The sequence below is a fragment of the Paroedura picta genome, chromosome 3, assembly GCF_049243985.1.
Source record: "Paroedura picta isolate Pp20150507F chromosome 3, Ppicta_v3.0, whole genome shotgun sequence".
Classification (NCBI taxonomy): Eukaryota; Metazoa; Chordata; class Lepidosauria; order Squamata; family Gekkonidae; genus Paroedura; species Paroedura picta.
In genome coordinates this window covers 146,121,129-146,147,992 of record NC_135371.1, presented here as the reverse complement: position 1 = coordinate 146,147,992, position 26,864 = coordinate 146,121,129, and the positions used below count along the sequence as shown (strand labels likewise).

The 26,864-nt window shown below is 43.6% G+C and overlaps 1 protein-coding gene across 1 annotated transcript; it reads right to left on the bottom strand.

The window, feature by feature from the left end:
• Positions 1 to 3,323: 3,323 nt before the first annotated feature.
• PTGES3 (prostaglandin E synthase 3) lies at positions 3,324 to 25,503 on the bottom strand. Its single transcript, XM_077328453.1, has 8 exons — positions 25,112 to 25,503; positions 10,015 to 10,128; positions 9,860 to 9,929; positions 8,788 to 8,886; positions 8,278 to 8,367; positions 6,188 to 6,250; positions 5,469 to 5,493; positions 3,324 to 4,482 (listed from the first exon to the last, which is right to left on the bottom strand). Coding segments are annotated over exons 1-8 (483 nt in total). The 5' UTR covers positions 25,114 to 25,503; the 3' UTR covers positions 3,324 to 4,462.
• Positions 25,504 to 26,864: the final 1,361 nt, after the last annotated feature.

Genomic DNA, 26,864 nt, shown 5'->3' with positions numbered 1-26,864 from the left:
TGAATGGGTGGGAGTTAATTCATTTTTTGTATATATTTTTAATTTTTAAAAACATTTATTGAGTGATATGACGCTTCTAGGTAACACTGTGTGAACGAGACCTTGGGGTACTTGTGGATTGTAAACTAAACATGAGCAGGCAGTGTGATGGAGCAGTAAAAAAGGCAAATGCCATTTTGGGCTGTATCTACAGGGGCATCACATCAAAATCACAAGATGTCATAGTCCCATTGTATACGGCACTGGTCAGACCACGCCTGGCGTACTGTGTACAGTTCTGGAGGCCTCACTTCAAGAAGGACGTAGATAAAATTGAAAGGGTACAGAGGAGAGCGACGAAGATGATATGGAGCCAAGGGACCAAGCCCTATGAAGATAGGTTGAGGGACTTGGGAATGTTCAGCCTGGAGAAAAGGAGGTTGAGAGGGGACATGATAGCCCTCTTCAAGTATTTGAAAGGTTGTCACTTGGAGGAGGGCAGGATGCTGTTTCTGTTGGCTGCAGAGGAGAGGACACGCAGTAATGGGTTTAAACTTCAAGTACAACAATATAGGCTAGATATCAGGAAGAAATTTTTCACAGTCAAAGTAGTTCAGCAGTGGAATAGGCTGCCTAAGGAGGTGGTGAACTCCCCCTCACTGGCAGTTTTCAAGCAAAGATTGGATACACACTTTTCTTGGATGCTTTAGGATGCTTTGGGCTAATCCTGCGTAGAGCAGGGGGTTGGACTAGATGGCCTGTATGGCCCCTTCCAACTGTATGATTCTATGATTCAATGACTATAGTCATGTCAACCCAACCCACTTCCCAAAATGGCCAATGATGGGGTGGGAAGGGATCTGGGTGGGTATGTACATAGCTATGCTTCCTGACCATATTCTGCACGATCACATCCCTCCTGGGGTTTCTCGAAGCCTGACAAATGTTTCAGGAGTTTCTCAACAGCGAAGAAGTCAAAAAAGGCTATACTAGATGAATGGATGTGCTTGCAGAGAAGGCAGGAGGGGCTCTGGTGGCAGAGCTGTCCGTCAGACAATTAGCACTTGACAACTGAGACGATAGGCCTGTTTGGTATAGTGGTTAGGAGTGCGGACTTCTAATCTGGCAGGCCAGGCTTGATTCTGCGCTCCCCCACATGCAACCATCTGGGTGACCTTGGGCTCCCCAAAGCACTGATAAAATTATTCTGAGCAGTGATATCAGGGCTCTCTCAGCATCACCCACCTCACAGGGTGTCTGTTGTGGGGAGAGGAATGGGAAGGCGACTATAAGCCGCTTTGAGCCTCCTTCGGGGAGGGAAAAGCGGCATATAAGAACCAACTCTTCTTCTTCTTCATAAGGGATCATGTATGTCCTAAATATGTAGGAACAGCAATAGTGAGGCATACCCATGACAGTGCAAACACAGCAGCATATGAAATCAAAACATGCCCAATTTTAAAACTGGAAACAGTGAGTATGTGGAATAAACAAGAAAAATACCCAGGTATTGGCTTGGATCCATTATGTAAACATGGGAACATACATTTACAGCTCAGTTGTGCTTGAGCAAGAACTCATCAAAGACCTACTGCTCTCCTTCCTCTGATATAGTGCCCAGAAATTGGCGGCACATCTGATGCAAGCAGGGGTATGACGTCTGCCTTAGCACAAGTAGCTACTGCAGCCTTTTTCTTATGCTTACACTTACACAGAAGCTCTTGTGCAAGACAACATTTTACACTTTTTCTAAGCCATTAGGAGCAGAGTAAATTTACATTTCAAGTGCATTATTTAAATGTTTCATAACTTCTAACTCTCAATTAATTGAGTTCTCCTGCTTTTCTCCTCCCATATCATAGCAAGCCCTTGACTCTGCATGATCCATTAACCTATCAAATAATTTTCATTGAAAAAAATCATTTCAACCACGGAAACTATGGTTGACTGGCTGAGGTCCCTCAAGCCAACCCTCTAACCGTTTTGTATTGGAACTCTTCTCTCTTATTTTAAATTATGAACATAAAGTTGGGGGAGAGAGAATCAGTTTAACAAATTCTGGGGAAGGTTGACAACCGTATACGTCATATCACCCAATAAATGTTTAATGAATTTTAAATATATGTATATAAATTAATTCTCACCTATTCGGGAAACCGTTCCAGGGCTATCAAGAAACCCCAGGGTTTCACCAAGACCCTGATGAGAAAGCCTGCTCAAGCAAGAAGCTTAATAAGTAAATGAAGTAAAGTATTATCCACTGACCCCTAGGCCATTTTAAATACTTGTGTCACCGTATGTCCAAAGTGCCATGACAGTACATGAGCACACACAGAACATTTAATTACAACTTTATTTGGAAAACTCATTTATTCATCTATAGATATAACCTTAATGGGCCCACCCTAAGAATAACCCACCCCCTGTAGGATGGGAGGATGCAGAAATCAAGTTTTTTAGATGAGGTGGGTTTGATGTAATTTTAACTTTTTAATTATTTATAATTTTTCTAATTTATAAAGGCAGATTCATTTATAAGTGTATAGAGAAAAAATGTGTGTAGAGCCAGTTAAAGTTTCCTGGTTTCTCTCTTGCTATGGTTAGGGATATGGGCTATTCTGGGGCACTACATATTTATTGATATGATCTTTTACTTTTATTATTATTAGATCTGTTACTTGCCTCTCCCCGGAGGCTTGAGGCGAGTGACAGCAGATAAAAACCCCATACAATAAAAGCACAAAATACATAAACATAATTAACACAGTAAGCCAAGATAAACCAAGATGCGGCAAAAACATGTAGGCCTAACTAACTCGCTTCTATTCCCTCCCCTCCCAAAGCAAGAAGCTTGCTGGGCTGCAAGCCAATCGGCTGCTTTGGCAGCCGATTTGCTCGCGGCCTGGCGAGCTTCTCGCTTTGGGGGGGGGGCAGGGAGAGGGAGCTGCGGCCCGGCCACGAGGCCTTCATGGCCCAGCACCAGGCCACGGCCCGGGGGTTGGGACCACTGCTTTATATGACTGGGAATCTGGAGCATTAGGAGAGATACAGTATCTATTCCGGAACTGTAAGTTTTGCTAGGAAGAGAGTTATTTAGTCTGACCATGTCAACACACAGGCCCATGCAAGACATATATGCTCTAATTTTGCAATAGAAATTCACACACACCCCTTTGACCCTTCCCCCATACCTACACCTCCTTACATTCTACTCTCTCCAGAATATGCCTGACAGCTGATTCTTCTTTTGTGGACTGTTGAGCAGCTTAATCCAGACACACATACTCATTTAAACATTTTAAAGCATTTCAGAGGTCAAAATGTCAAATGTAGAAGCTCAAAGATTTTAAAGGACATTTTTTTTTTATTTTAGTCAAATCACAACACGTTCTTGAAACTGCTGTTCCGCGTACCCACAACTTACAGGTCCTATTTTCTTTTATTAAATGCTTGCTTGGGAATATTACAACTCTCCTTCAAACAGATGAAATAATCCCACACTAGTATTCCAACTAGAAATAAAGTATTCCATTCCAACAAATAGTAAGAATACATGAAGTTACAGCCAGCCAGACAGTTGACAGCCATGGAGTCTGCAACAGTTTATTAGAAATAATGTAGACATTAAAAAATCCCCACTGCTTTGAACACAAATTGAGGTTTTCAGGCTTATCATAAGCTGGTCAAAAAAAAAGATTGAATAGTGTATTAACATTTTGTCACTCGCTTTCATACCAACAGTGCAAATACAATTTGGTCTAAATGTACAGATTGACAAGCAACAACGTACAGACTCTTACCCCCCCATATTGAGATGCAAGAGTTTTGAGGATTAAACAACCAAATGTACAGGTTTCACCCATGTTAAGTTTTAAGGGGTTGATAGTTTTAGCTAAGATATTTTGAACACTAACTAGTGATTAAATACAACAAAGTGAAGAGCACTGAACATTAGTGGAACATACCCTAAAGACACCTCTAGAGGTACAGCATGTTACCAGTTTAATTTTGAAAGCCAATTAAAACATTGCTTCAGCCAGTTCTGTTCCAGGTATAAAATCTGAAACGTTTTAAGTTATCTGCAGTCCACAATGTGAGGGGGAAAGCACAAATTTACCACTTCATGAAAATTGAGAGTTTTTCCATTGTAGTATCTTATGACGAGGCAAAGAGGTGCGCGCTGTAAACCTTTTTATTGCAACTGTTTTGTATCGATTGCCTATACCTCAATTGGTTTCTTTTTTGTTTTGCTTTTGGAAGTCTGGAAAACATTTATGCATATCATTATTGCCTCGTGTGGCTTAAGACTGCCCTGAACAATGGTACGCACCAACCAGTGAAGCTACTTAAAACAGGTTGAAGAGGAGTTAAACGATGCATTTTCTGCCTGTAGAGCTATCAACTCAGGAATTCGTATCTCAATTATGAAATGTTGTGATGAAGTTCTTTCCCCCAAGTCCCCAAAGATGCCATTTTCCCCTTCTTATTCCAGGTCTGGCATTTCTGAAAAATAAATAAAATCAACATATTGAATATTGTGTGGCAGAAGCACAAATACACAAAATGAACTATTTAAAAACCCTTAATCTTGTCCAAGGAGTAGTAGTCTATCCACTGTCAAAGATTTGATGATTGCAATCCCCAATATAAATTACCGTAAAGACAAATACAGGAATGGTTATTTCTATACCAACTATGGCTGGCTGATTGTAAACATCTCTTGTGTGCTGGAAGACTACAGTGCTCACCATCCAACAACTGTCACTCTACCATCAGAGCAAACTGCCCATACGTACTCCCTTCTTAGCTTGCGGGAGATTCTCTTGCTCTAGGAAGGGGTTCTAAAGCATTTGTTCAGCAATACGAACTAATATACTGAGGGAAGAGGACATTATTTTTAGTGTAATCTGAGGACTTTACAGGTCATCAGCAAGACATAAATGCAATAAATAAATATATTTAAATACAAATGATCTTCCTCTCTGAGGTAATGCTACAACAGATTCCTTTTCTCCAAGCAATTACTAAAATAGAAGCTTGCAGTAGTATGTGAGTAGAATCAGGATGAAAATAGTTTTCATTCATGAAATAGTAAAACAAAGACTCACAACTTCTTTTCCATCCCAATGAAGGAATTCAGTAACACTATATTAGTTAAAAAATCACTGAAGTGTTCAGTCAACCAGGCCTTTCTGCAGTGAGGAATCAATCATTCCCTAAGGCAAAACCAACTGGGAGCAGAGTGTACCTAACTGAACAAGGCAGAGGTCCTGGAGCCTCTTCCTCCCCCCCCTTGTAGTGTACCTGCAACATGTGGAATGCAAAGAAACTGCTCTTATGACATTAATCTGAAGAGCAACGAACACTATACTCTTAGAAGTCCTACAAATTTGTTGTGCACTTATTTGTTGTGAGTAACAATTTGGTAGTGTCAATTTTGCCTAACAACCAAAAGTATACAGCAAGTACAAGCAAAAGGAAGAACTTACTTTCATCATCGCTGTCTGGTGAATCCTAAATCAGAAAATTGAGAGGTTAGTAAACATATCATCTCCTACATCCACTACATTGACAAAAGATGCAAGCAGTTTACTTCAGACCTTCTATAAAGTAGCATCTATATATCTGGACCTTTTAAAGACTTAAAGGTCCAGATAAAATTAACCCATACATAAATACTAAAAAAGAATTTGAGAACAGCATTCTAAGTGTATATACCAGTGGTCCCCAACCCCCGGTCCGGGGACCGGTACCGGTCTGTAGATCAGTTGGTACCGGGCCGCGGCTCCTCCTTGTCCTCCTCCCTGGCTGCTGCCTCAAGGGCTGCCCTGCCACTCTGCCGCTGGCTCACCTTTGGTGCTCTCCAGAGGCCACCATGGCTGAGGCTCCCCCTCGGCGTGGCACTGCGCAGCTGCTGCTGGCAGCGCCCCCCAGCAGGTGGCAGGAAGTCAGGGGCGCCAGCGGGAAAGCAAGTGGAGCAGGGGCTCAGGCGGCAGCGGCGACATCCCTTGGCAAAAGACTCCCCCCCGGGCCTCAGTAAAATTGTCAAGCGTTGACCGGTCCCCGGTGATAAAAAGGTTGGGGACCACTGGTATATACGACTGGGTTTAAAGGTATGGGTTTGATTATGCAATTCATAGTATTTTATTTTCCCAGTTGGAGAAATATAAGTGGAGATTAAATACTTTTATTCACATTTATTACTCACGTCATCTGCTCCATCTACTTCTGGCAAGTCTACATCTTCATCACCACCCATGTTGTTCATCATCTAGGTGTTAAGAAGAAGAGTCTTCAATGGAGACCTGTTATTTTTTTAGTCTGATTGATCAGTGTCACAAACACCACCCAGTCAAGGTAATCTAGATAGAACTGTGTCTATTAAAGATATTTGGTATCTTATTTATTATTTATTAATTACATTTATATCCCGCCACGCCCACAAAGCTCGTGGCGGCTAACAAGGCCCTGGTACTAGTCGAGGCCAGGCGCGCTTCCCTGGGGCCAGGGATGACCAACAAATTTGTCCACACAGGGCGCAAGGCCCTGCTGGGGGCATAGGGCGAAAGGCGGTCCTTCAGGTATGTGGGTCCCAGACCATGGAGGCCCTTAAAGGTAAGAACCAACACCTTAAACCGGATCCGGGCAGCAACCGGTAACCAATGCAACTGCCTCAGCACAGGCTGGATATGGGCCCTCCAAGCTATCCCAGTGAGGACCCTTACAGCTGCATTTTGCACCAGCTGTAACTTCCGGGTCAAGCCTAAGGACAGGCACATATAGAGTGAGTTACAGATATCTATTCTGGAGGTGATTGTCACATGGATCACTGTGGCCAGATGTTCCGAGGACAGGTAGGGTGCTAGTAGCCTAGCCTGGCGAAGATGGAAAAATGCCTGGCTGGCTACCTTCTTGACCTGGGCCTCCAATGTCAACAAGGCATCCAAGGTCACTCCCAAATTCCTGGCCTGGGACACGATGACCAGTTGAGTCCCTGCCAAGGTGGGCAAACATGCTTCCAGTCCTACCCCCCTACCACCCAACTATAGGACCTCCTTCTTGGAGGGGCTGAGTTTCAGGCGACTCTGCTCAAGCCATCCAGCCACGGCTTGCAAACATCTGGTGAATCGTTCCGGGGAGAGTCTGGGCGGCCGTCCATCAGGAGATACAGTTGGGTGTCATCCGCATACTGATGACAACCATATCCGTAACTCAGCACCAGCTGGGCCAGAGGGCCCGTAAAGATGTTAAAAAGGGTGGGGGAGAGAACCGACCCCTGTGGAACCCCACATGGGAGTCGAACAGGACTCGATAAATCCTCCCCCATAGCCACCTTCTGGGTCCGGTTTAGGAGAAAGGAGCGTACCCAGCACAAGGCTGTGCCCCGTATCCCCGTACCGGTGAGGCGGCTAGCTAGCAGTTCGTGGACAACCACGTCAAAGGCGGCTGACAGATCTAACAGAACTAGCACAGCTGAGCCGCCCTGATCCAACTGGAAACTTAAAAGCCAGGCTCATGGTTGAGCCAGAGCTGCAGGCACCAGACTTTCAAACACCTTGTGTTCTTTATCACATATGCTTTTGAGAGGGCTGGGAGCGAAGCTGGTGCAAGAGGGAGTGGTTCAGCTGCCCATCCTGTGGCTTTCCCAGGCAGGTAGTTATTACCAAGTAAGCAGAATTGCTCCACAATACAGAGAAAATGCTTCACCATTGTCTGGGTCACAGAAAAGTTTGGTCTTTCTTTGTGGGGGCATGCTTTTCAGCTAATTATAGATATTCTTCCCTTTGTGGTCACATCACACCAAAAACTGGAACTGGAAACTGCTGCAACAGGCAACTGCCTCACAGGATTTTGAATTTGAGACTCAATGTATCCCAAATGAGGGATAACATACTGGTAGATACTCTGTCATAAGACAATGTCTAAAGACTAGGTAATCTTAGGAGAATCCTTTACGCTGTTAAATCTGTAATATCTGAATACAAAAGTACTTACAAAACGCACATGCACAAATACAATTTTCCATTTACTTCTGCTGTGCAACTTTACTTTGCCTAGGAGCTATGTTATCACAGGAATATATGCTTGCCATATGTATGTAGCTCAGAGAATCACTGTAACATTTAGAATGTTATGGAAAGTCTGTATAGTGTACAAATGCAAAATGTCTATTATGAATTTTGGAGTGAAATACCAAAGCAAGGTCTCAGGAATAAAGACAACTGCCCTGTAATTTCAGCTAGAAAAGGTATGATGAGAAGGTTTGTGATATCACCAATTTCCTAATATTCCCCTTACTTCAGAAAAGCGATCAAAATTGGACATGTCTTCATCAGAGTCATCTTCCCAGTCTTTCCAGTTGTTGAAGTCCACACTGAGCCAATTGAGCTGTGTATATAAATATGCATGTTAGGCAGAAGTACATATGAAGAGTAAAAACATCCAATAGAGAAGATTGCCTCCTGGGTGACCTGCATCCACAGATGAATTTTCATCTTTGGGGATGCATAGAATGTATATCCCCGACTCTCTAGAGACCTGTTTCAGTATTTCCCTGCATTAAGAGGAGTGATATTACTGTATGTATGGAACAGCCTTGCTCAATTCCTCTAAGGCCAGTGTTATCTAAGTAGCCCAGAGTCATTGATCTTATGTACTGGAACAGACTGTGAAAAATCTGAGTTCTCAAGCGCAGAACAGATTGCAGGTAAGCCCAAAAGGTAAAACAGATATAGAAACAGGGCAAACACACACAGTTTAAAAACAACTGAAATTCAGCCTAGAGTTGTACAATGAAACATGGCATACCTTTGCCCTCTCTTTTGTTAATCGTGGCCATGATTGGCCAGATTCTCCTTTTCGTAAACAACATAAGACAGATCTGTCGGTTCTTTTATGTTTGGATTCCTGGAGGAGGGGGGAAGAGAAAGAGCTGAAGGCATAAACTAGCTCTCATACAAAAAATTAGATAAACTTGTGTCTAGATTATCCTATTGCAGTCTCCTGGTGGGTCTCATATGATGGATTGCATCTTCATTCCCACTGCTTCTAATTCTGGATATAGAGAACCCCTTTTCCTGGACACTACAATTTCACATGTGCATGCATGACTACATCGCCATGTGAGCTCCAACCTTCCATCCAGTTGATAAACAGGTTTACCATCTCATCTGTTTAGGAGTATTAGGCTTCAAAGTATACAGAAAGCGACAGCAATTAGGATGGCATTTGTCTAACTGACCTTGCAACTTGCTACCTCTTACTTGTATGAACTTTTCACCAGATAAGATAGACTTTATTGAGGTCAAGAATCTCTTGCTCTATTACCGCAGTGGGAAAAATCCAAGTACTGCGGGTTTAACAAAACAAACTGTTTATCACTGAAGAGCCTTGAAGACTGGCAGAAAGAGGGAAACAGGCTACATACCCTGTTCTTTAATACATTCATATCTTGACTTTCTTCCATGGAACTATCAGGGTAACACAGGTTTCCCAGAAGGTCTGCTAGCTAGACACTGACCATAACCAGACCTGTTTAGATGCAGTAGGGTTGCTGCCTCAGGTGCCTCCAGACCATGCCACAAGACCATTAGTCTAATGGCAGTTACTGGATTATATTTAGAATTCTATAAATAAAGCACACAGAAATAGTCATCAAGCCACATTAGCTGAAAATCCAGCTGCTGGCAACGAGAACAAGGAAGCACTTCTCTCCACATTTCTTTTGGCTTTCCAGTGAGAGCACACCTTAACCAAAGCATCCAAATACTGAATTGTGATGCCATTGCCTGTTTAACAAGCTATGCTATTTGTTTATTATCCATGTATACCTAGTGCTTTCCTGACATGCTGAAACATGAAGTAGGGGAAGGCAACTTACATTTGGATCAATAGAATTATAAAGATCAATTTCATTTAAATGCTTGAAGTTATCATTTCCTCCAAGGCAACTGTAGAGAAAGGGGAGGAAAATTCTTAACTTAATCTCAAAAACAAGGTTTGAATAACAAACTTTGTTCATGGTCACCGGCTTACCTGAATGTAAGTTTAGATTTCTCAAAATTTACATTAACATCTTTACTGTCTTCAACACAAAATTCAATAAAGACATAGTCCCTTCGGTCATACCACTTTGCAGAAGCAGGCTGCCTAGAAAGATCATTCAAGAATTAGTTCAAAAATATTCAGTCATCTCCACAAAGCAATAAACAACTTTAAGTGCTAATGATAAGATGTCCTTAGTCTCCATTATGTTTTTATTAATGTAATAGGCTTGTATACTGTCCTTCCCTAATACCTACATTTTTTAAATCTACAACAAAGAAAGACAATGGTAATCATCCCAAGGCTTGAAAAACCCAGGTACCTGCCTGGTCAATGACTAAATAAACAAATGACCTGTCTGCAAATCTCCCCCAGCATTTTTTAAATAATAATAATTATTATAATAATTATTATATTTCCTGCCATCCCCGAAGCTGGCTCGTGGCGGGTTACAAACAGTCTATCCATAACCCCCCCCAATAAAACTCCATTAAAAATATCAAAAACCAGGACATAAAAATTACAACATATGAATAAGAAACATGGAGGTATTAATCAACTACTCATCCCCCCCATAATAGCATCCAATAGGGGAAGTGGCAACAGGAAGCCATACCCCGATGCCAATAGATGACCCTGGCATAATGCTGAATGAGCACCAGGGGGGAGGGCCCAATCCTAACTTCTACTCAGACCCCAGCCTCAACCATAAACCTGGTGGAAGAGTTCTGTCTTGCAGGCCACGCAGAAAGCTCCCACAGGGCCCGCAGCACTTCCGGGAGCTCATTCTACCAGGTGGGGGCCAGGACTGGCCCTGGCTGGTTCGGGGGTGGGGGGAGTCCAGGTGGCCGTCCATGAGGAGATAGATGGGTATCAAGAGCATATTGATGACAGCCCAGCCCAAAACTCTGTACCAGCTGGGCCAGAGGGCACATGAAGATGTTTAAAAGCATGGGGGAGAGCACTGCGCCCTGAAGCACTCCCCAAGGGAGTTGATAGGAGCACAACAACTCATCCTCCACAGCTACCCTCTGAGTCCGGTTATGGAGAAACTTCTCTGTTCCTCATGTCTAGGAAATTTAAGTAGTTCATAGAGAAGTATTTGTCTTATAATAGGCAACAAAGTAAGATGCTCGACTTGAAATGATGAGACTTTGCAGGAATAACAGCTAACGTATTTTGTTTACCACCAAGACTTGATGCTTGTCTAATATGGTAATAGGCAGCAGTGATTTTTATTTAATGGTAGAGAAATAGAGTCACTCCCAAGTTGTCTAGGTATCTTTAACCCACTCATAGCGGAGCGGATTAAATAATCGGTTAAGGGCCCTGAGGGTGGGCCCTGTCCGTGATGGGGAAGGGTGCCCATAGGCCCCTTCCCCTGGACTGACACTCGGAGGGCCCAATTGGCCCCTCTGAGTTTCAGTCTGGCGGCAAGGGATCAATTGCGAGCCGCGCATAGCGCAGCTCACAATTGGTCCCTTGCCGCCGGCCTCACTAATTGGGAGGCGCAAAGCGCCTCCTGACCCACCCCCTTCCTGCTTGCCTACCTGACGCCGCCCGCCGCCATTTCCGCGCTGACATGCGGCCCGGACAGCCGCTCCCTCGCGGCGCGCCCTCCGACCGCCAGCTGCTGCGGCCCTGCCGCCGCCTCCGCCACACCTGGCCCTCGCCAGGAGCTCCCCGCGATGCTTCCCGCCGCACCACTGCCCCTGCACCCCACCCGGCTTCCCTTAAAAATAACAAAATTTCCAAAGAATCAGAGGGCAAAGTCCAAGGGCTTTTCTGCATTCTCACTTTCCTTACTTCTAATTTCCTGTTTCTTTGGAGGACTGTGTGCAGGAGGTTCTGTTCTGCAAGTGGTTTGTTCCCTCTAGTGGTCAATTCTATAATACATCAGTTTATTTACTATTTATTTACTATATACTGACTTTATTTACTATTCTATCTCCCTGCACACTTAAACTGCAGTTTTTTAATGTTGGAAACAAACCAATGCAATATAAAATCACCCACTAGAAGGAGTAAAACATGTATGAAACTGAAGCGCCTTCCCCAAAGAAACAGGAACTTAGAAGCAAGGAAAATGAGAACATGGAAAAATCCCAAGGCTCTCAAGCAAAGATCTGAACAAAACCCCAGAAGGAGCAAGTCTCTGTAGTTGACAAAAGAAAACCAAAACAAATGAAGAACAGCAATTATCACAAACAAATGGATAAAATCCTCAGGCGCTCTAATTTGAAACATCTCCTATTAAATCTGAATTTCAGGAATCCCTCATCAAACCTAAACCTGTCACGATCAATGTTTTAAGTAATTTCCTTAGCATTTAAAGGTGTACAATTGATTAGAAATATAACCAGTGTTGAAGAACTGCTGCATCTTAAGGGGCTTTTCAATTTAGAGAATTGTGATAACAATTGTTGTGATAACAGAAATTTATCAACATACATACATAGAATAGAGGAAGCTTTTCCCTTCTCAAGGAGGGAGAACTCAGGAACATCTAACAAAGTTGATTCAGGACAGCTAAAAGAAAAGTCTTCACACCATGAGTAATTCAGCTGTGATTAATACAGGCCACTACCATTGAGGCTTTAAAGGGGAATTCAAGAAATTCATGGAGGATAGGCCCATTAGCCATGATGTCCTAAGGCAGGGATTCTCGACCTGGACTCCCTGAAGCCCTGGGTAGGGGCCCATGGGAACTGATGTCCATGGACATCTGGAGGGCCACAGTTTGACTATCCCTGGATCAGATCAGCAGCAACGGTTTGATCTAGCAACCAGCTTTGCTTATTTTAAGGTCTAGATGTCATTAATAGCATAATCAGCAGCAAGCTACTCACATGTTAAAGGAACAAATCATGAATATTTGAGGGTTCATTTTTGTATTATTCAAAAAAACCAAACTGCAGGATTTTTTTTGCATTTAAGCTATAAGAACTGTTCCCAGTTGCTGAACTTAAAGTAATAACCATCCCTCCCAAGTCAAAAATTATACTAAAGCTAAAATTATATCACAAAAAACTTTAAAGGACCAAAGAGTACCAATATTTATAATGAAGCTTCTATAAAGAAATTAAATCCTTTGGAATGTCAACAGCTATAGGATTTGAGGTTTTACAATATAGCAATGTCTCCCAAATTATCTCAAATATTAACTTTTATCACAAGTGTTAATAGTTAGGTTATTCATATTTGACATGCCAAATTCCATATCTTTAAACAGCCTGCGGCGCAGAGCGCCGCGGACTGAATAAAGGAGTAAGGGCTGTGTGGGAGGAGTTAGGGCGGGCCCTGTCCAGGATAAAAACTCGCAGCTCCTGATTGGCTCCTCCGAGTGTCCATCCCGGCCCAAGCAGCCAATGGGGAGCCGCGCGAAGCGTGGCTCCCCATTGGCTGCTTCACCTGGCCAGGGAATCTGGCCGGCTGCTCAAGACAGCCACGGGTGGGGACTGGGCCGCGCCGCCTTCTCCCGGCCGCTCTGGCGGCCGGGAGAAGGCTCCACCGAGTCACAGGTGGGGGGTGGCCCTTGGGGTTTGAGAGGGGGGGTTCCCCTTTCACATCTAGCGCCCATTTCATTTGAATATGAAATGGGCTTTTAATCTAGTATCTAATAACTGGTTTATTTTCTGATTCTTAGCTTTATTGCCATCATTTTGGTGAATCTAGTATCTTTCAAATGCATTTTTTCAACTGCATCTTGTCTTTAGTTAGTCTTAAGAAGAGACACAAAACTTATGTCCATCAGATGCAGGACAGTTTTAGCCTTCTTTCTGTTACTAGCATCTAGCCTACAAGAGCACATGCCATGGAAAACTTTCAATATTCCATTTCTGTGGATGTGTTTCAGAAGCTGCCAACTCCTTATACAAAGGGCATAAGTTCTTACGCCTCCACAATTTCTTTTAGGCTACAAGCCTGTGGAAACCCTGATTTAGTCCAAAGTGCTCACATGGGATCTTGAGTTCCTAGTACATGGTAATGAAATACATACTTTGAACAACCATGAACAGGGAACAAAAATATAGAACAAATCTAGAAGCTGAGCTGAACAGTGCATTGTTAGGCCTTGGAACAGTAAACTCTTGTTTGCTATAATCTTATAACAAAACATAAAGCAGACACCACAGGTTATTTGACACAATCAAAACAAAAGCTATCAGAATTAAAGGCATACATCTATGCATCAGTCTCTTCTCTTTAAACCAGCGGTTCTCAACCGTCCTAATGCTGTGGTCCCAACAGCAGTGGTGGTGGTGGCATGCGTACACACACTGCTGCTGCTCCTGCTCGCCGTGGCACTCGCCTCTGCACCACCTCAGTGAGCTCCGAGGTGGCGCAGAGGAGGCCAGGACCATGCCACCGCTGCACTCCCAGCAAAGGGCCAAATGACCCCTTGAGGGGTTGCGACCCCCCAGCTTGAGAACCACTGCTTTAAACCATTTTGCCTGAGGAGGCAAAAGCTTATGATTTGAATAAATCTTCTTTGGTCTTAAAGATGCTATTGGAATCAAATTTTGTTGTGCTGCTTCAAACCACCACAGCTACCCTCTTGAACCTTAATGCAAAACTAAGGGCTGGTTTTGCACAAGTCATGACCAGGAAAGTTTTTTCTATATAATTCCAGGCTGAGAAAAACATTTACCCAATATTCCAGTTTCCTAATGTAACTGGTACATTCAAGGAACTCAATGGGAATCTTAAAATACCAACTCCATCCAGGAGTATGTTGGCCAAGATCCTGTCATTTGAACAGTTGCTTTGTTTTACATTTTGCTCACTTTTATATTTATACATTCTTACAACAAAATTGAAGGGAATCTTTCACTCAAGCCTCATGGATATACTCTAAAATTGGTAAGATTTGTAAATTTATACTTGACCTTAGACTGTATATGAAAAGAATTACTATTCTAAACTTATGTATTTTAAATCATGAGTAATAAAGTTAAGTTTGCACACAAACAACCAAAGACAAATACTTTATGTTATACAAAAAGCATTTAAAAAGTAATGTTTGGGTAGCAACCAGCCAGCTTTTCCACTCAACCTCTGCCAAACTCCTTCCTTATTAAAGTCCTCATTCCTCATGACCTTTGTCTATGCAGATCACACAATCTCAAACAGCCTTTTCATGGTCAAAGGAAACCCCTTCCTTCATCTTTCACCAGTGGAAAAACTGGTTGGAGCTAATCCTTGGTTATATCTCCTGGGAATTGCTGAGAGATGCTACAATAAAACCATAGCTGAAAATATCAGGCACCATAATGAATTTTCCAGCAGCCATGGCAACTTGGTACTTGAGATATGTCAAGCCTTGATTTACATCAATGGCTACCCCTCATCCTAAAGGCAAGCAATATATAATGTCAAATCTTCCAGGATTTTACAGCAAAACTTGAATCATGTAATAAGTTCTGGCTTTTAAGCAATTATGCAACATGTTCATGAATCACAACAATGTAGCAGCACAGATTTTTCTTCTTCATCAAGCCATATTCCTACCTATGAAGTCAGGTCAAGCATTTTGATAGTACAACACATACTTCAGCTCCAAAAAATATACAACTGTGTCAGCATTACAAAACAAAAGATTAAGTGAAGTACCAAGCATGCTTTCAGTTCTTTCATGAAAGATTACTGTGAGATACTTTGCGCCAAAGATTCACATTAGGATTCCACCAACAAGTCATTTGATTCAGCTCATGGAAACTGTATTATTTCTTACTTTTTAAACAAGAAGCCATTGTTCTAAAGGCTGTTCTACAAAGTGGTTTTCCAGAGCAGTTGTCTTCAACCTTCAGGAAACTTTTTCACTTTAGAAAGGAACATTCACACTTACTGTGAAGCTTCCTTCTATTCTGACAGAGGGCATCTTGACATGAATGATACCCATCTGTCCATTTTTTCCAGGTTTACAGTCTCCTGTGCAGGGTCATCACTACCCTCAGTTTGGTAACTTCCAAAGCAGTATCAATACTACAACACTAAGTAAATCAATCAACATTTTAGGAAAAAGAAAACAAGAAGGCACTTACATGGAGAAAATAACTTGTCATGCTCCCATTCAAATCAGGGTGGAACAAGATGCCCTTCCTTCCTCAGAGCAGAAGGAATCTTCACAGTAAGTCCCAATGTTCCTTCTCGCTCTGAGGTAGAGGATATCTTGACATGGGACATCCAACAACACTTACATGCCATGTCAGGTGGGAAAATCAGTTCACCTCCAATACTTGATATAATATCCTCCTTTTGAAGACTAGGTCAGCTGAACAAGAAAATTCATTTTGTAGGGCCTGATGAAGGTCAATAAGAGATGGCCATGGACCTTCCTTAAAAGACTTCCTCAATGGAAACTTCAGCATCCAATGCTGTGTTATAGTTGCAGCACCATGAATGGAGTGAACTGTGGTTCTAGTTGGCACCTGGAGCTTGCTAACTTGGTAAGCATTATGAGATGCACTGCCTTGGACATATTAATACTCTAGATAATTACCAAGAGTGTTTTGAATTGATGCAGCATGACTTATGTAGATCCTTAGGGCTCTGAAAATCTAGTGGCAGAATGAAGCCAATATTTCCTGGGTGTGGCAGAAGGAAATATTGACCTTTGGACTGAATGCTGGACTCCTTAGGGTCACTTGACCTCACAAGACAAGAGACTTTCCTGGTAGATAAAGCTTCTGATTTTGAGACCCTTCTGGCTGAAGTCGCAGCTGTCAGAAACAGGACATTCATTCTCTATTGTTTTAATGGAATTTCTCTCAGAAGTTCAAACGGAGTATGCTAAGAGGACTATGTGCAATTGCCAAGAAGGAAATCTATGGACTGACATGGGCTACTCCTTTCAGAAACCTGACTAAGCAAGCACTTCTGAATACAGAGCATCCAATGAACTCTGAGATTACCGCAGCCAGGGCTGCTACTTGTCTGAGCAGCCCTGGTTGACACCATTTGCAGGGACTCAAGGATTTAATGTAACAAAGGGAAGAAAGGGTCTAGGTGCTTCCATTTATATCACCTCATATATGCCTTTTAAGAGTTATACACTCTCAATATAGAAACTCTTCTGGAGAATAGAGTGCTACTTGTGATCCTTGCGGAATAGCCTAATCTTTAGAGTCTTTTCCCTTTCAATTCCCTTGTAGTCAGTAGTGTAGTGATGGTTGGATCTGGGTGCCACAGTGACCTTAGCTGAAACATGTCCTGACCAATGGAAGTCTACCAAGGATTTTTTACCGGTAACTCCACTGATGCTGAAAAACAGAGTCTAAGCGGCCAACTGAAGTCTATTCAGATCATTGTTACTTTTTCTTGTCTCATTTTCCTCAGTGGAAAAGGTAGAAAGGTTTAAAAGATGCCTGGGGGCCAGGGGGATATTAGAGCATCTGTTTGCTCTGCTCTCCCTGTCTGGGACCTTAAGATGAAGCCTGACACATGGTGATTAAAGTCTGAGGCAAAGTGGTTCACAAGTAGAGTACCTGAGAGTGCTCAAAGAACTTTCTGGAGAGCTTTTGGAACCTTTCCCCATCATCTTTAGGACCTTTTTGAGGACTGGAGATGTGCCAGAAGAACAACTGAACTAGCTTCTTAGGCCAAACGACGGAAGCCAATATGTATACAGATGTGGCTGATGCCCTTATTGCAAGGGCTAAGGCTTCGTGTGATTTTCTGAGAGCAGAATCTGACTTACCTTCCAGCTGTTCACATAGGAATCTATCCTCATCTTTAGTAACCAAGCCCCCTTAGAGGAGAGTTATGACAGGAGGATTTACTACTGGAACCTGTAAGAGATCCATAGTGTCATTAGGCAAAGACTAATCGGGGAAAGAGGGCTAAACCCTGGTCGTTTATTAGAAAGAGGGTTTGCCCAATCCTGTTTATTTTGGTCCTTAAACAATTCTGGAAACCACACTAGTTTTTTCCCCACACAAAGAATCTAGGTGGGGAAAATCCTTGATCTGGAGGATCTTGAATAATATCTTTTCCAGCTCTCAGACTTCCTCGAACAATGCATTGTAAAGTTAGCTTGTTATCTCCAGAAGGCATCCAAGAAAATGGGGACTGGAAGGGGAGACAAAACAGCTACAGAGTTTTATGGAAGAAACATCGGCCCTTGAACGATTCCAATCTGTCTTCCACCCTGGCCATGATTTAGGGACAGCTATGCCCTCACAGATGATCTCCAGATACTGATCTGCCTAGATACACCTGGATCCAGGCAGATCAGCACGGTTGTTATTGTTGGATTCAACGGCCGCATAGAAGCCATCTGAGGCTTTGCTGAAGTTCTCCATTGCCTCAGCGAAAGAAGCAGGCCAAAAGAAAAGTATAGAATAAAGAAATGACAAGTAGGTATAAAAGCACAGAAATATGATTAGGAGATTTCTGAGTTGCTGAGCAAATAAACTGAGGATAGAGGTTGACCCTGCCCAAGAGACAGGAAGCCTGGAAGTCCTGCCTCCTTGATGGACAGATAGGAATAACTTATGTCAAGATGCCCTCACCTCAGACCAAAAGTGTCTGCTCTTAGCATTGTAGGAATCCAGGGTATGTTCTAGAGCAATGGTCCCCAACCTTTTTATCACCAGGGACCGGTCAATGCTTGACAATTTTACTGAGACCGGGGGAGGGGGTAGTCTTTTTCCAAGGGATATCACCACCGGCGCCTGAGCCCCTGCTCCGCTTGCTTTCCCGACGGCGCCCCTGACTTCCCGCCGCCAGCCGGGGGGGGGGTGCTTCCAGCAGCAGTTGCGCAGTGCCACGCCGAGGGGGAGCCCCAGCCATGGCACCCGCTGGAGAGCACCAAAGGTGAGCCGGCAGCAGAGTGGCAGGGCAGCCCCCGAGGCAGCAGCTGGGGAGGAGGACAAGGAGGAGCCGTGGTCCGGTACCGACATCCATGGACTGGTACTGGTCCCCGGACGGGGGGTTGGGGACCACTGTTCTAGAGTGTATATATGAAGTACTGGCAGGTCTGCTGGAATGTCACTTTAAGAACCATATGTGTGCCTTGACACTCACCCAACATTCTCTTTCAACTGTACACTGCAGGGGGAATTTAATCAAACCACCATTATCACTTTTTGGAAGCTCATAAACAATTACTGACTTTAGTGGAATCTTAGCATGCCCTAAGAAGTATCAGAACATAAATGTTGCAGATACCTATAGATTTAGATATAGTTGACTGGTCAAAAACAATTAAATTGCTTTTCTTGGATCCTTATCACATTAACTGTAAGCCACTGTAGTGCTGAACAGGTCTGAATCCCTATTCTGTCATGGAAGCTTGTTGGATGACTGTAGGCCAGTCACTCACACAGCTTAACCTACTTCACAGGGTTGCTGTACAAACAATATGGAGAGGAAAGTTATGTAGTCTTTATTGACTGCAGTCATACCCTGCCTTTCCCCCCACTGGAGACCTAAAGTGGCTTACACTTCCATCTATGCACAAATCAAAAGAATAAAGAGCCTAACTGTTGTTACTGTTTCATATTTGTGAACCCTATTTTCTGGCATGCTTGAGGAGACTTGTGACAGGAAATCATGATACCACCTATTTATTAACCCCATATCTTGTAACAATGAATGCTTACCCACCTGAAACCTTTAAAGTGGGAAATAAAAACCAGTTTTGTTCCATGTGTGATCAACTTACAGCTGCTTTGCCCATGGCAAGGAACATTGTTTAATCAAATCAATGAATACAGAAAGGCAAGTGGCAACATGCAGAGGGTGGCTCTCATCCTGTTGTATTCCAAGCAGGATAGTAACTAACATCTCACTCAAATATCTTCTCTCTCTTTCTCACACACACCCCTACCTTCCCTTTACTTCACTGGCATCCTGGCCTCTTACCTCTATCTCACATGTAGCAATGCACAGGTCTGTATACTCCATTGCTCTCACAACAATATACACATTACTTCATTTGCAAACACACTCAATAGTTTACTACTTTTTTATTTACTACCCTTAAACATCTCCCTGTTCATGCATATGGCCCCTATCCTTTATTTTAGGGATTCCCAAACAGGGTTCTGGAGAACCCTGAGTTTACATGGCCTTTCTCAGTTCAGATGGCCACTGAAATCACTACATATTACTGGAGCCTACTTCCCCCATTTCTCCATAGAGCCAGTCTCTTTCTTCACAATGGAAAATGATTGACTGGCTAGCTTCTGCATCTTACTTCTATGCCCACTTCTCTGAAGGGACATGCCACCACTTTCAGGGGTTCCTCCATGGTCAAAAGCATGAAAAGGGGTACTTTATTTATATTTACTACACTGTTCTATGATGATGTAAACACACCATGGATCCTCATGGGAACCCATTGCTCTTAAAGGGGGTTTGTTGTTGTTAGGTGCGAAGTCGTGTCCAACCCATCGTGACCCCATGGACAATGATCCTCCAGGCTTTCCTGTCCTGTACCATTCCCCTAAAAGGGGTTAGCAAATCCCTATAAAGACAATGCTTCTTTCTAAGAGTTAAAGCAGTATCTCAATTCCTGCTGTATCTAAAGCCATTGAGGGCCCCTTACTCACATCATCTAGCTGAAACTCAAATCATACAAAAATGGAACATTACATTGCCAGCTTCATTGTGCCCAGAATTTTGTTCCCCTATTCCCAGCCTTTTGGCAAGCTGGCTCCCATTACCTTGCTGTGTTGGCCCTTTTCCTCTGATAAACGTTGCCTGCCAGGCATTATTATTACTTCAAAGGGGAACTTTATCATTTGGTCAAGTTAAGATTTTGAGGGGTGGTTTTTTCACCCAGTAAAAGAGCAACTCCTTCTCAAAAACAGCCTTTCAACAATTCTTTAGTTTCAAGTATGTTTCAAGCTATAAACCAGCTATTTTAACCTGAGAATTTATTTAACTGCTCATCTATAGCAATATTAGTAATTCAGAAGTATTAATCTAGTTGTAGAGAACTAATGAAGTCTGGCAAAATGATGGTCTTTATGATAGGAAATGGAGAGGAAGTGCATATATAAGTTGCATAGACACAATGTGTGTGCTGTATGAACATAGACCTATTTCCTCTTGTCTCCACTAGGTGCCTCATGGTGGAAGCTTGCTACACACTAACAGGTGGGGGCAAGTTTTGTCCCATCATAACGTCCCATGCTAATCTTCCCCCCCCCCAAAAAAAAAATCAAATCAGGAATGAGTAACTAGCCATTTGTATGAGTGAATGTTCTAATTAAGGAAAGCACTGGGATGGGGAACCAGTCCTATCCTTGGCAATTCCTCCTCCAGAGAATAAATGCTGACTGCAGGTAGTTTGCTAACATGACAGAACCCACTGAGTCTCAAATATACCTTTACCTGCCTACTGTTTCAATTCTTGGTTACACTATAGCAGGCTTCTCAACCAGGGTTTTGTGACAGCCCTGGAAAGGTTTCCTGAATGGGTAGAAGTTAATTTTTAATATATTTTTAAACATTTATCTGTGATATGACCATATATGGTCATGTTGACCTGTTTCCCCGCCCCCAAATGGCCAATGATGGGCCTGGAGGGGGTGAGAAAGGGAGAGGTTGCAAGTGGGCATGTACACAGTTATTCTTCCCAACCATATTCTGCATCATTGTGCCAATTCTGGGGTTTCTCATAACCTTGATGTTTCAGGGGTTTCTCAACAGTAAAAAAATAAAATAAAATTGAGAGGCTGCACTATAGCGTGACAGAACTGGTTTTGCTTTCACTTATATAACAAATACTATATATGAGGTTCTCACCACAAGCATTGCCCTCCAGTTCCCTTTATGCTAGGTAATTATTTCTTTTTGGGTTACCCATTTAGTGTTTGTATTCTGATCCTGCTGGTTAGATATGTAATGCCTGCTAAAGAATGGCACCATCAGCAGCTGTCAACAGCTACTTTACTTTTGGATATAAAGTTTCCTGGTTTTCAGACCACACTGCCACTGGGTATTGTACCTTCCTTGCCTCCAAGGCTTGCGATAACCAGAGTTTGTCATCATGTCTTACTTTAGTTAGTACTAATGCAGATTTCACCAAGCCATGCTATACAAATACACTTCAAATTATAGTTTACACACACTGGTCAGTATTAACTAGTTAGGTCAAATTCAGATCCACAATGGTTATAACAAGTCACAAAAGGCGGAAGAGAGAATCCATGTGCAAGGGTGCATGAGTGGCTGAGCCTCAGAGAGGCCCATTATGCACGGCCGCCAAAACAGCGATTTCGGGTCACATGGAAAACGCAGAGGGAGAAGACGCAACGCACACCGGTTATGCACAGGGCGGGGCGCGACGGCGGCAAAACCTAGAGTAACCGATTATGCACGCGGCGATCCGGGCGCCGCTTCTGGTTGCGCCCCGGTCACCCGGAAGCTGCGATTTCTTCCGCATTTCACTGACGCGGCTTTTTCGGCGGCATGCAGCAAAGCTGCGGCTGGTTGCAGCCGGCTCCGTGCGTTATCGGTGATTTTAATTGCCGCCATTCCACCCCGAATGTGCGCTAAAACCCCTGTGCATAATGGGTCACATAGTCTACCTGAGATTTAAAATACCATATGATGTACCTGCAAACCTGCTATGAATACCCTGTTTGCATGAGTATTACTGCTGACAGACTGATATTGTGGCAACTAATTATTTCATCTAAACTGTTATTATTATAAATATAAAAAGCAAACACTACACAAGGATGTTCACAATTCTAATCAACAATGACAAGCTTGATTTATCTTTAGAGGAACCATTGGTCAGTACTTTGAAATACAAAAGACTCAAGTGTCTTGCCTAACTGACGAAGAGTGCTAGCACTCGAAAGCTCATGCCCTGAATAAATCTTTGTTGGTCTTAAAGGTGCTACTGGACTCTGATTTTATTGTGCTACTTCAGGCCAACACGGCTACTCATTTGAATGAACCCTCATAGGTACTTGTTTGGTCGGCAATTACCAACCATTATATACAGAAATTACCAATTATAATATCAACTAGATTAAAATCCTAGAATGCTGTCTTTTCCTATGTATTCACTGTTAATAAGTATACAACACTATATACAATAGGTATACAGTAGTGCATGCTAGTAATACAGTACAATAGCATAAGGTAAAAATAAAGATATCCCCTGTGCAAGCACCGAGTCATGCCTGACCCTTGGGATGACGCCCTCTAGCGTTTTCTTGGCAGACTCAATACAGGGTGGTTTGCCATTCCCTTCCCCAGTCATTACTGTTTTACCTCCAAGCAAGCTGGGTACTCATTTTTCCAACCTCAGAAGGATGGAAGGCTGAGTCAACCTTGAGCCGGCTGCTGGGATCGAACTCCCAGTCTCATGGTCAGAGCTTCAGACAGCATGTCGGCTGCCTTACCTCCCTGCGCCACAAGAGGCTCTTACAATATGCATACAATAGTATATACTGGTAAAAGGTATAGACGTTTAAAGATGCACTGATGGATATTCCCTGTCAAAGACACTATCAGCAAGGAAATGTCACTAATCATTACCAAGCCTTGCTTCCAGAGCACTCTAACATCTATACTCAAGAGCACCTGAATTTACAGCCATTTGATCAAGTTACAAAGCATGTACAGAGTCAAAACATCTCTACGCTTCTCCACATACATGTTTATTGATGTAAGGCCGATCTCTGAAGTAAAGAATGCAATCAAATTTTATTTTACTCATAGGTTTCAGACCTGTTCAATCTACATTTCATTCTACTGACACTAAGTTTTAGGTAGAACAGGACCACATTGAGCAATGCTCCCTTCCCCACACACTTAATCTACTTTCTTGGGCTCCTCAAAGCAACACCAACACTGTTCAATGGATGAGTGCATATAGATCTTTGCATAATGGTATGTATGCATAGTTGCTTAGATGCACAAGAATCAACCAGTGAGGCATTAAAAGAGAAACAGAGCAGAATATCTGACACCTCTTAAAACTACACATAGGGATGAAAAAGGAGCCCTACCAAGAAGAATGTGGCAAGAAGAATGAGTAACATAACTTGCTAGCTTTAGAGGTTTCAAACCATAGATTTTGAGATTTCCAGCACTTTGTATTTTATGGAGAGGCATTAGAGTGAGCAGCAATGACAAGTGCTTACTGTCTCACCATAAGAAAATTGAAATTGCTTTATAGCCTGAAAACGTTAAGGGACCCAGTATATGCAAAACCTCTGCACTTTCCTAAATACCTGTGAAAAGGCCAGATATATTCACATCTTCATCTTTCACTAGCTTCCTTCTATAAGGAACCCCACGACACTATAGTGAAGGGCAGCATATAAATCAAATATATGAATGAACAAATAAGTCATTTCATGCTCCTCTACCTCGGACTTCCCCATGGTCAGTTCTCAATTGGCCTCAAGCACTCAAACCCATTTCACTTTTAAGCACACACATCCCTCAAATCTATTACAGCCCATGTCCCAGAAGCTCCCCTTCTCACATGCGGCATCTTACAGCTCATTTCCATGGCTTCGCCAGAGGTGCCTTACTCCTCCCACCCCTCTGACCCTCCGGAAACCACGTCCGCCTCCCCTCCCCCAAAATGAAGATGAATGTCCAGTTTCACTCTTTTGATCTCCGAGTAACCATTTCTCTCAGTAGTTTCCTAAGGCAGCCGATTTTAACCCGCCGATGGCTGCGATGCCCGAGCAGCTTTGCTGAAACCCTTAAACGCAGTTCGGAAGAAGGATCCCGGGTTTCCGCGAGACCGCCCCGTCACCCACACGTGTTTCCCTTTTCCAGCACCTTCAACCCAGGGCCCAGCACCGCGGAATCACAACTGGAAAGGGCGCTGAAAGAAACAGCACCTCCTCCCTCGTCCACGGCATGCCCGGCAACTCCCTGTACTTCGCCAAGGCGCGGGGAAAGGCGCCCTGCAGCCGCTCAGGTGCCGTGTGGCGCTGGGCCCCGCATCCGCCGTTCACTATGAACTCCTGGCTCCCATCCCTCTCCCCCCCCCTCCCACCGACTTTCTCTGAGGGAGCCGCTTCCGCTTCCCCACACCCAGTATGGACCCAGATCCATGTCCATCCTTCCCGACCCAGCAAGCTCACGCCGCCCCACTCACATGGTGAACGGCGTCAGCGACTCCGGCTCCCGTATCTCACGCTCTCCTCCTTTTTTCCTCCCCGTCTCTTCCAGGGGTTCCGCCGGGGACACGACGACGGCACTGGAGGACTCTGGGCAAGGACGAGGCGGCGGCAGCGGCGGCGGCGGCGGCTCCTTCTCAAGGCTCAAAGGCTCAGGCCTGTTACCCACAAAGCACCGCGCGCCCGCGCGCGCGCTCTCCCTCCCTCTTCAGTCAACGGTGACTTCCCAGGGGCTGGTGACGCAGCAAACTATCCTCCCTTCACCAGCCGACTAGCACCTCCTTCCACCAACTTCTATCCCTAAATGCGCATGCGCTTTACCCGCCGCCACCTTTACCGCTTCGCTGCCTCAACGGCGCGCATTCCAGCGTTGCCAGGCTTCTTATTAGTGCGCGTGCGCTTTTACCTCTCCCACCTGTTACTCAATGCGCGTGCGCTTTCTGTCTTTCGCGCATGTTCTCAGATTTTTACTGGTCCGCCCACAAGTTTACGCGTGCGCTTTGCCGTCTTTCGCACACGTTCTCGCTCTCTCTAGATTTTTCGGGTGCAGACAAGGCGCATGCGCAGAACAAAATATCCGCTCAAGTTACTAGTTCAATAGTTCCGCTGCCATTTTCTCTGGTGCCGGGATTGGAGTTGAACCGGTAATCCAGCGCACGTTTTATGTTCCAAGAGTAAACCTCATTAAACAAAAACGAGTATGTTCAGTTACTCACATTAATATGGAGGTTTTAATACAGTAAACCGATTTGAGCACAGTAGTGAGACAGTTGTGAATTGTATATTCAGATTACAAATTCACAAACCATGCTTAAATCCAGTCTAGAAGTGACCACTGCATGGATCACTGCGGTGAGGTATTCTGGGGTCAGATAGGCCAGGGCACTAGCTGCTCTGCTTGGCGGAGATGAAGAAAGCCAGCCGAGCTACTCTCGTGATCTGAGCTTCCACTGTCGAGGAAAAATTGAGGTTCATGCCCAGATTCTTGACTGCAGACAGGTCTAATACTAGCAGTGCCAAGTCACCTTGGTCCAGCCGTAAGACTGTTACATGCAGCATGCTCAAATGAACAAATCTATTTTTTTAAGGTGGCCAATCTGACAATATGTAAAGATTCTCTTATAAGAACTTTCAAGAAACACAGATCAGAGTGGAGCTATGCAGATAGGACTGGGTTGAATTTTAACCACTGGTGGTTCCAGACTGGTATTTCCAGGAGTAGAGAACAAAGCTAAGTGGTGTCTCTGCTCTTTCTCTCATATAAACAAATGTTTGCTATTAACTGCAATAAGGATAATAAAACGGTGCAAAAATTGCCTTCCCTTTCTGCGTATGGTATATAGTGTGACCTCATTTAGAGGGCACAATTGGTCAGTGCTCAGAAACAACACATTGTGCATCCCCCCTGGGGGACCTTGTACATATATGCAATCCCATAATTATGGACATTTTACTAATGAAATATTTAAAAGCACAACAAATGCCCTGTACAAGAGACTCCTCTCTGTCATTTTACAATTTGATACTGAAACTGTCCAACAGATTCTGGATGCTTGCCCTTTTTCTTCCAACGAGGGCACTTTCAGAAGTGCTTTGTGCAGCAGACAATTAACAGCTCTTTACCCTGATGGCTTCCCCAGAAAAAGCCTGTGCCACTTAGCTTTTTAACTTTGAAATGTTTTTAATTGAATTGTAGGAATTCAAAAAAACAAATGATTTCCACAACCACAT